The sequence below is a fragment of the Octopus sinensis genome, linkage group LG10 (genome assembly GCF_006345805.1).
Source record: "Octopus sinensis linkage group LG10, ASM634580v1, whole genome shotgun sequence".
NCBI lineage: Eukaryota > Metazoa > Mollusca > Cephalopoda > Octopoda > Octopodidae > Octopus > Octopus sinensis.
In genome coordinates this window covers 83,972,459-83,983,924 of record NC_043006.1, presented here as the reverse complement: position 1 = coordinate 83,983,924, position 11,466 = coordinate 83,972,459, and the positions used below count along the sequence as shown (strand labels likewise).

Genomic DNA, 11,466 nt, shown 5'->3' with positions numbered 1-11,466 from the left:
TTTCGAACCTCACAAAGCTGATATGAACTTTTTCCCCGGGCTCCTGGTATGTATGTAGATACAAAGCACTTTAATGATACATATACGCAGGTATGAATACACGTACGCACCTCCGCGGGACCGTGCGCCTAATCTCAAATTTTCGTTCATCACGCGCTGATTAACACAGAAGTTTGGAAACCTCAACCCCAAAGTTATGTGTGCGTGCGTGCGTGCGTGTGTGTGTGTGTGTAAGGAGACCTTTACCCCGATGTGGGTGAGAAACAAATGACCGATTTGATTGAGTCTCACATACACAAACACACTATTTCTCTGTCTCTCTCTCTCTCCCTTTCTCTTTCTCTCTCTCTCTTTCTGACACACACACATATACACATACATGCGACAGAGATAGCACGCGAGATAGAAAGAGTAAGAGAATCAGCGATATTTAACTCCAATTTCTCTATTACTTCGTCAACAATAACAACGACAACGACGACGATAACAACAAGAACAGCTATTTTCCTTCATAGTAAAGTACCTCAACAGTAGCGAAACATTGAACCAACCTCGGCAGGCGATACAACCAACAAATTCAAGCGATCGTTCGCTTCTGAAACCGGTCGCAAAGAACAAACGACTAAAACAATATGGAGGCTGAAGCAATTCCGCTACGAAATCCAACCAGCGAAGTCGAGTGTCAAAATGTAGGAAACATTTCGAAAACTATGAATTGTCAAGAGAAGACGTAAGACTGACTTTTGACCTTCATTTCTCTCTCTCTCTCTCTCTCTCTCTCTCTCTCTTCTCTCTCTCTCTCTCTCTCTCTCTCTCTCTCTCCGTCTCCAGCTCTCTCTCACTCTTTCTCTTTTCCTCTTTCTCTCTCTCCCTCTCCTCTCTCTATCTCGCTCTTCCTATCATTCACTGTATGTGTGTGTGTATGTATGTATGTATGTATGTATGTATGTATGCATGTATGCATGTATGTATATGTGTATGTATGTATGTATGTATGTATGTATGCACTATATTGTATGTATGTATGTATGTACTATATTGTATGTATGTATGTATGTGTGTATGTATGTATGTATGTGTGTATGTATGCATGTATGTATGTACTATATTGTATGTATGCATGTATGCATGAGTGTGTATGTATATATCTGTGTGTATATTGTTTTATTCTTTTATTTGTTTCAGTCATTTGTCTGCGGCCATGCTGGAGCACCGCCTTGACGGATTTTAGTCGAACAAATCGACCCCAAAACTTATTTTTTTAAAGTCAAGTACTTATTCTATCAATCTCTTTTGCCGAATGCCGAACCGCTAGTCATGAAACATAAACACACCAACACCGGCTATGAAGCGGTGGTGGTAGGGTGGACAAATACAGACATACAAACATAAATGCGGGCTTCTTTCAGTTTCCGCCTATGATATCCACTCACAAGGCTTTGGTCGGCCCGATACTATAATAGAAGACACTTGTCAAGGTGTCACGCAGTGGGACTGAACCTGGCATCTTTACCTTTTGACCGGCAGATTTAGAAAATAATTTTTTGTAACTAAACATTTTCAAACTACGTATACTAGTAGAATGTGTCGTATAAAACATGTTTTACTCTTAGCGTTTTTGAGAAAAGTTTATATTTACGAAGTTATTTCGTGTTAAAGTTGTCGTATTTCGGCAATTTCAACCAATCAATGACGTGTATTCAGCTGAATAAAATTACTGCCTTTGTTTGTCAACAATAACTATCGGCGGTGTATATTTCGTTTGTCACTGTTATTATACAGAACCGGCTACCTGGTTTCCATAACATCTAAGGGAGCAGAATCACAACTTTGCTTCTGACCGTCGCAGGGTGATCCATTTACAGCTGAGTAGACTGGAGCAACGTGGAAAGAATAGCTCTGCGCAAGAACACAACGCACATTGTATTCTTCTTCTTCTTCTTCTTCACCTTCTTCTTCTTCTTCTTCTTCTTCTTCTTCTTCTTCTTCTTATTCTTCTTCTTCTTCTTCTTCTTCTTCTTCCTGTAGTCGTTATTATTATTATTATTATTGTTGTTGTTGTTGTTGTTATTGTTGTTGTTGTTGTTATTATTATTATTATTGGGTGAGAGAGCACTACTTGCCATCAAAATGACACTGGGGTAAAATATACGAAGCCCAGTATACCCATCATGACTACCCGTCTGAAAAGGGTACATCAGGTACATGCATCACAACCATGTGTGCGCGACATGGTGACCTCATATTAAGATAAACAGCACATGACCTTGCAGGTGGGGCCCAGTTAGAATTTTCTTCTGGTTGAGTAGCCCATTCCGCTCAAAAGGTCCCTGAATAAGGATTGTTTAAGGATGTTGAACGAAACATCCATGTTTCCAAAGAATTCCTTTCAACACATGGCTATAATACTCCCCCACTACTTCTGCTCGTGATCAGAGATACACATATCGTCAGCCACTAAAGAACATGCTCAACTTGTTTAGGTCAAGCAACTGACAAGCAAATCTGTGGTATTGGGCAGAATATTTGCTGTAACCCATCTTTTATATCAAGACAACACAATATATATGATAATACTTCTGATCAGTTAAGATCAGAAGTCATGCTAGCCACTGCCTGGTACTGCATCAGGGTATTGGTACTGCGTCAGTGCATATTATTATTATTATTATTATTATTATTATTATTATTATTATTATTATTATTATTATTATTGTTGTTGTTGTTGTTATTATATAGGCGTAGGAGTGGCTGTGTGGTAAGTAGCTTGCTTACGAACCACATGGTTCCAGTTTCAGTCCCACTGCGTGGCACCTTGGGCAATTGTCTTCTACTATAGCCTCGGGCCGACCAAAACCTTGTGAGTGAATTTGGTAGACGGAAACTGAAAGAAGCCTATCGTATATATATATGTATATATATATATATATATATATATATATATATATATATATATATATATATATATATATATGCGTGTGTATATATGTTTGTGTGTCTGTGTTTGTGCCACCCAACATCGCTTGACAACTGATGCTGGTGTGTTTACGTCCCCGAAACTTAGCGGTTCGGTAAAACAGACCGATAGAATAAGTACTAGGCTTACAAAGAATAAGTCCTGGGGTCGATTTGCTCGACTAAAGACGGTGCTTCAGTAGAGCTGGAATTCTAACGGCGAGCGACGTTGCGAGTCTGTGAAAATGCCTTCGTATTTTTGTGTCTAATTACGAACCCTACAGCTTCCACTCCTAGACGTTCATGACTGAAGCACGTATTTATATGTGTGTGTGTGTGTGTGTGTGTGTCCTCCACCACCGCTTGACAACCGGTTCGGCAGAAAGAGAGCGATAGAATAAGTACCAGGCTTACAAAAATAAGTCCTGGCGATGATTTGTTTGACTAAAACCCTTCAAAGCGGTGCCCCAGCATGGCAGCAGTCAAATGACTGAAAGAAGTAAAAGATAAAAGAAAGATTATGTATATATATATATATATATATATATATATATATATATATATATATATATATATATATATAGTACAAAGTAAGATAGAGGTTGTTCCTCCATTTTCTTATTTGCATTATATATATATATATAATATAAAATCCGTTCTGTCTGTCTGTGTGTGTGTCTTCTAGGATCTCGGGCATCCTCCATCCAATTGCGCTCAAATTTGATATGTAGATGCCGACGGTATCAGTGCGTGTATAATTCTTGAAAGAATTACAAAAATCAATTCCAGGTGAGAATACAATCGATAAAGCCATGGGAACGTGCATTTGTACGCGCAAGTACATCAGTCGATATCCGTCTTTTGCTCAAATTTAGGTTACATCAATGTTTCTCAAAAGAGAGGCCTATGGGACGGTCGGACAAGTTGTTTTGAGAAAATTTGGTTTAAATGTTTGACAACTCAGCACCGTCCATTAGACGGGGGTGGGGCGTTTTTCTCGTATACACACACACACACACACACATATATATAGTTAGTTAGTTAGATAGATAGATATATAGATAGATAGATAGATAGATAGATAGATAGATAGATAGATAGATAGATAGATAGATAGATAGATAAATAGACAGACAGACAGACAGACAGACATATTTATAAACAACAAATAATTGCAATAAATTACCGAATGCATTAGTAAAAATATATGTATTGAAACAAAATTGTGACATAATTTTATAAAAATATCTTAATGTTATTTATTTAGTTTATTATTATTTTTGTTGTTTTAGGAAACCACCACTGTCCATTGGTCAGAAAGTAGAATTGGTTTTCGTAGTATTTTCTGGTTTTGTCATCAATTTTATGGTGTTTGGTTTTGCTGCCAGCCTATCGGTGTATTTCGTAAAATATAAACGGGCCTTTCCGATGCATTATGAAATGGTTTTATTAACAATATTTTTGCAAACTGGTATTTTCTCTACTGTAGGTAAGTGAACGTCTTTTTAGTAATTTTAAAATCTAAATAGTACCCTGATATACAAGGTAATAATTTGTTATTAGCTTTTGTAATCCCACGCCAATACTCAAATTTCATAGACATAAAATTTTATGTAAGCATACATACATCTTACTAGACCATTTGTACACGAAATTCTTTTTAAGAGAAGACATGTAATTTATGCACTACAGAATCCTACGAAACCCTATTGGTACAAGCATAAAATTTGCAACACTTTCCCATATTTTAATGATGAAAAATACCCTGATAGACAAAGTGATAGTTTTTTTTATTAATTTTGTGTTAGCTCTTATCCGCCCACACCACCTGTAAACTTTTTACGCAGATACGTTTCGCATAATTCTTTTTTGTACATACATACATTATATGAGACCCATTTATGCATTATTACTTTGGAATTTTTCAATTCTTATTTTTTATTTCATAAATATTTTCGAAATATCTATAATATTTATGTAAGTAATAATGGACTAATTTGTTTATTGTTTATATGTTTATTGATAGAAAAAAATATAGATTTTTAATTACTATATTTGTTGATTATAATGTAGATACTTATTTTTATATATTTATTATTTTATAATTATTATATGCAAACTAAAATCTAAAAATATTAAGAGTGATTGTTTTGTAAAATAGTTTGGTAATTAAATATTAGAATATAACTAGGTTAAAGATATTCTATAGTTTATTAATGTTTTTTATTAAACTAAATTATATCTTCACAGATAAATACATCTTTCTATCTATCTACTCAATTTTTGTACCTTAAATATTTAACATAATAAATGTATTGTAGGAAACTGATCCTAATGTTTTAAGTTTGAAATTTAGTTAATGGAGTTTCTTCTATAAGAAAAATCATTATTTTATTTTTCTAATAAATATTGTTTAACTCTATTTGCTTATTTATTTAACTATTATTGTTAACCTGAAGAGTGACTATAATTTTAAATTGAATTGATTTTCGATTAAATTAAAATTTAATTGTAATTCGAATTTAATTATAGCCATGAAACGTACTTAGTTTTTTTTTTACTTATTATATATTGATTATTCATTTTTATACTTTTTGTGATCTAGTTATATGTTTTATAAAAATATATCTTATTTTTTATTTATGATTTCGTTTATGTCTATCATTGTTTGAATTGCATAATAGTGGGGTTTTTTCTCTAATTTATATTTTATATATTTATATTGTGAAATTTGATTTAATACTAAATTGAATTTTTCCCTGTAAGTTTGGAGTTATACTTCCTAGTATATATATATATATGTTAAGGTCCTGGAAGGGTTGAAAGAAAGGGGTTTCCCATGCAGCATTCAACCCAAATTTGAGGCTATCTGCACTCTTGAATCGTAGCTTTAAGTAAGAATGAAATCCTTTAGATGTAGAAAATCCAGGTGTCATATCGGTAAAACCAAAATGTGGTGTTAACGAAAAGTAAAATGTAATCGATATTAGTGGACAAAGAAAGAGTATATTACATCTTTACTGATCAGTTACATGTGTTTCTCTGCTAACTCTAATTTTAACACCAATTCACACAAAAGTTCCATGCAAAATGTTGCGTAATATTTCCGGTTTTAAACATTAGAGTGACACTTCATCATACCATATCTATTTTATGACTTGTCTGTCACTTCATAAGTTTATATTTATTTTCATCTTTATTTATACTTCTTGTTTCCTCTCAAATACAAAATACAGCGTTTGGCAGACGGACATTATAAGAGCGCATCTTTTTTTCATGCAAGCCTTATGAAGTGCCACTTCCATAATTTTTTTTTCTTAATGCGCCCTTTTTAACCCTGGCCAGGCTCATGGGCCCGGTTTCCCGGTTTCTGCGGCATATGTGTTGCCCCCAGCTGGACGGGACGCCAGTCCATCGCAGCGTTACTTAAGAAACAGGAAGAAAGAGTGAGAGAAAGTTGGGGCGAAAGAGTACAACAGGGGTCGCCACCACCCGCTACTGGAGCGTCGTGGAGCTTTAGGTGTTTTCGCTCAACAAACACACACAATACCTGGTCTGAGAATCGAAACTGCGATCCTCCGACCGCGAGTCCGCTGCCCTAACCACTGCGCCTCCACACTTTAATATTTAGAATTGCAAATATTACGTGTATTTTCACATGGAACTTTACATAAATTGATGTCAAAAGCAGAAATGGTACGGAAACAATTGAAACTAGTCGTTATATATTATTATTATACTCTTTACTCTTTACTCTTTTACGTGTTTCAGTCATTTGACTGTGGCTATGCTGGAGCACCGCCTTTAGTCGAGCAAATCGACCCCGGGACTTATTCTTTGTAAGCCCAGTACTTATTCTATCGGGCTCTTTTACCGAACCGCTAAGTGACGGGGACGTAAACACACCAGCATCGGTTGTCAAGCAATGCTAGGGGGACAAACACAGACACACAAACATATACACACACACTTATATATATATACATATATACGACAGGCTTCTTTCAGTTTCCGTCTACCAAATCCACTCACAAGGCATTGGTCGGCCCGGGGCTATAGCAGAAGTCACTTGCCCAAGATGCCACGCAGTGGGACTGAACCCGGAACCATGTGGTTGGTTAGCAAGCTACTTACCACACAGCCACTCCTGCGCCTATTATTATTATTATTATTATTATTATTATTATTATTATTATATTATTATTATTATCATTATTATTATTATTATTATTATTATTATTATTGAGTGACAGAGCAGTGCATGCCATCAAAGTGACACTGGGGTAAAATATACGAAGCCCAGCATACCCATCATGACTACCCGTCTGAAAAGGGTACACCAGGCACATGCATCACAATCATATGTACGCGACATGGTGGTCTCATATCAAGATAAACAGCGCATGACCTTGCAGGTAGGGCCCAGTTAGAATTTTCTTCTGGTCGAGTAGCCCATTCCGCTCAAAAGGTCTCTGAATAAGGATTGTTTAAGGATGTTGAACGAACCATCTATGTTCCAAAGGCGAACTATCCAAACCTCCAAGAATTCCTTTCAACACACGGCTATGATACTCCCCCACTACTTCTGCTTGTGTTCAGAGATGCACATATCGTCAGCCACTAAGGGACATGGGCAACTGGTTAAGGTCAAACAAATGACAAGCAAATCTGTGGTATTGAGCAGAATATTTGCTGTAACTCATCTTTTATACCAAGACAAAACAATGTACATGATAACACTTCCAATCAGTTAAGATCAGAAACCATGAGAGCCACTGTCTGGTACTGCATTATTATCATTATTATTATTATTATTATTATTATTATTATTATTATTATTATTATTATTATTATTATTATTTCGCAGGTATGCTGGCAGGAATGTTCCTCCACAAATTCGGAGTACGAGCCACAGCAGTCTTGGGAAGCGTTCTGCTCAGCTTAGGAGTCGGTGCCTCTTGTTTTGCACCCAACATCATATTTCTTATGTGTTTCTTTGGAATTGTAAGCGGTAAGTACAGCGTGACACATACATATGCATACACACCGGCCTGCCTCTCGCGCACACGCACACACTCAAACGCACGCGCACGCACACACACACACAAACACACACACACACACACACACACACACACACACACACACACACACACACACACACACACACGTATAGGCGAATACTTGCAGAGTTGAAAACGGGAAAAAGCAATTAAGTTTAGAAGGAGTATATATATATATATATATATATATATATATATATATATATATATAATATATATATATATACATACATACATACATATATAATATATATATATATATATACATACATACATACATATATATATATATATATATATATATATATATATTATATATATATATATATATATATATGCATTCACACGCCCGCGTAAGTCGTATAGAAGTCCATAAGTCAGGAAAAATATGCATTCGTATATCTGTCAATAGAATGGGTATGTCATCCGAAGTGTACAATATTCTTTTCTACTCTGGGCACAAGGCCCGAAATTTTGGGGGAGGGGTCCAGTCGATTAGATCGACCCGTTACGCAACTGGTACTTAATTTATCGACCTCGAAAGGATGAAAGGCAAAGTCGACCTCGGCAGAATTTGAACTCAGAACGTAGCGGCAGACGAAATACCGCTAAGCATTTCGCCCGGCGTGCTAACGTTTCTGCCAGCTCGCCGCCTTCCGAAGTATTATATATCCATCACGGCTGATCGTGGGGTTACCAGCAGCATCCTGCTAGATAATGTTGTTCACTGTCGCTTCTTTATGTTGAAACCGTTCAATAACACACCAAAGTGAAGGATGGTAGTGACCAACGAGGTTGAAGAATTTATTATTCCACCCATCGCAGATGTTGTTGGTACGGGCGTCGTTGTTCATGGCGACGTCATGGACATTCCATAGGTGAGGGGCAAACGTAGGTGGAATGTGACGCATTCTCAGAGGCATCACTGGACATGGCAATTGGCTGCTGAATCAGTCGAAAGGAGCCACTAACATAAGTAAAATCGAAGTACATGGGCAACTCCTCGGCTTCAGGTCGATCCTGTGGAATGACAGTTTTGAAGTATCCCATACCTTCATTAACGTCTTCTAGGGGCAAAAAAGCTAGAGAATCAATCATGCCACAAAACAAACGAAACTCAGCATTGGTATTATACCGTGTTCCCAAACCCAGTTCCTGGATCTTACGTCAAATGGACTGCGTAAGATGATAGGGAGAACCTTTGCTCTCTACATCGCGGCCAAACACTGCAAGAACAGTTCTCAGTACACCACCTTCAAAATCAGTAACCACGGTTTGCACATTAATAGAATAGCTTAGGTCTTCACTTATCAACTATAGCCTGAAAGAGTTCTTCGAAGGTGGCACGAGTCTTGTTTGGAAGAAGAGCGTACACTGAAGTAACAGCTGTATCACCAAAAGGGATACGGATGACATAGATCTGTTTGAAAATATATGAAGCTATAGCAAGGTTGCCATCTGTATAGAGAGTATCAGCACCAGTAAAGAGTTTGAGGCCACCACTGGTACCAAATACTAGAATACGGTTGTGTGCATTTGGTCCGTTATTATAGAGTAAAAACCTCCTCCAGATTAGGGTCAACTGTCATAGTATAGTTAGTAGGAAGTTTACTTATATCTTTTAGCAAACGTTGTACAGGAGGAGTAGGTCGTTGGTTGCGCAGAGTTCGTAACTCATTAATTTACTATCAGTACTGCATATTCCTTTACAGGGACTGATTGATATGTTAACCTTAAAAAAGGTGAGAATTCGACAGTTAACCTTTCTATTAAAGACGCAGAAACAGTGCTAACGTCTCCTGTTTTTTTTTTGTTTTTTTTTTCTTGTGACTCTTTTTCCTGTGACTTTTTTTTACCTGGATCCGCATGCATACACACATACACCCATGTGTGTGCGTGTATGTGTCTGTGTTTGTAGTTGGTTGCTTGTGTCTCGTATTCTAGAAGTTCGACATGCATAACAGAGATCGATAAAATAAGTACCAGGTTTAAAAATAAGTGGCGCAGGAGTGGCTGTGTGGTAAGTAGCTTGCTTACCAACCACATGGTTCCGGGTTCAGTCCCACTGCGTGGCATCTTGAGCAAGTGTCTTCGGCTATAGCCCCGGGTCGACCAATGCCTTGTGAGTGGATTTGGTAGACGGAAACTGAAAGAAGCCTGTCGTATATATGTATATATATATATATATATATATATATATATATATGTATGTGTATGTATATGTTTGTGTGTCTGTGTTTGTCCCCCTAGCATTGCTTGACAACCGATGCTGGCGTGTTTACGTCCCCGTCACTTAGCGGTTCGGCAAAAAAGACCGATAGAATAAGTACTGGGCTTACAAAGAATAAGTCTCGGGGTCGATTTGCTCGACTAAAGGCGGTGCTCCAGCATGGCCGTAGTCAAATGACTGAAACAAATAAAAGAGTATATATATTGTACCATTTGTGCTTGATGAAGCTAATATATTTGATATCTCTTTAAAACAAAATTGCATCCTTTGTGTTAGGCGAAACGAAACTAATGTATTTTGTATCTCTCTAAAAAAAGAATGTTGTACCTTTTGTTCTTGGAGAAACGAACCTAATATATACCGTATCTTCTCTGTTTTCAGGTGTTGGGTCTTCGTTTCTATTTTGCTCGATGAATGTGGGTGTTGCTTCGTATCTGGAAAATTCTGGTCGACATCTTATGCCTTTAGTAGATATGGGAGGATCAGCTGGTGGCGTAGTTTGCCCGCCTTTGATTTCTTATTTAATCGATTTTTACGGTTGGCGGGGAAGCTTATTGATATTTGCCGCCATTGCCTTAAATTCTTTACCTTGCGGTTTAATGTATTCCATTAAGAATAGAATGGACAACAACGATAAAAATTCAAAACAACGTCAAGATTCATATGGAGAAAAGGACATCGACAATATTTACAAACTGTTATCCACCGACATCGAAGAAGCGGGGAAAGCGGATAGTTGTTACGTTGAACATAACAGCGAGCAACTTCTGCTTCAATCCAACAACAGTCACTGTGCAGAAGAAACGGGAGATTTAGCAAGAAACGATACGTCATCAGATCACTGCTTGGCTACTACACCAGCCATAGACGACAGCTCATCACTGAACCGTGAACACTCGAAAACTAATGACCAAGTAGAAGATACTAAAAATACAACCTGTGAAATTAGCCCAAAAGCTCTATTTCTCTCGATTTTTTCCAATAAAGGTTTTCTTTTATTTGTTCTAACTATGACAGTAGTAGTCAGTTCAGAACTCACATTATCAGCAATGACGTCCGATTTCTTCGTCAGCAAAGGTACGACTCGCTCAGAAGCTGCACAAATTTATGGAATCGGTTTTACTGGTGAAATTATAGCCCACATTTCTAGTACATGGATGCTTTATAAAAACAAAACGCTAAGTTTACTTATTTTTTGCATATCTGCTATATTAAGTG

At 37.0% G+C, this 11,466-nt stretch overlaps 1 protein-coding gene across 3 annotated transcripts in view; it reads left to right on the top strand.

Annotated features, from left to right (window-relative positions):
- The first annotated feature begins 214 nt into the window (after nt 1-214).
- The window catches only part of LOC115216763 (monocarboxylate transporter 5-like), a 17,001-nt gene continuing 5,749 nt past the window's right edge, over nt 215-11,466 (top strand). For 2 of the 3 annotated variants that reach the window (XR_005001056.1, XM_029786325.2), the window contains exons 1-4: nt 215-730; nt 4,248-4,444; nt 7,823-7,966; nt 10,630-11,466. The exon at nt 10,630-11,466 is cut by the window's right edge and continues 225 nt beyond it. Coding sequence is in view for 2 of the 3 variants with exons in the window: in XM_029786325.2 (XP_029642185.1) it covers nt 633-730; nt 4,248-4,444; nt 7,823-7,966; nt 10,630-11,466 (1,276 nt within the window). In the remaining variant the exon portion in view is untranslated. The remainder of the gene's footprint in view (nt 731-4,247; nt 4,445-7,822; nt 7,967-10,629) is intronic. The other variant, XM_036506872.1, reaches the window with a different exon arrangement.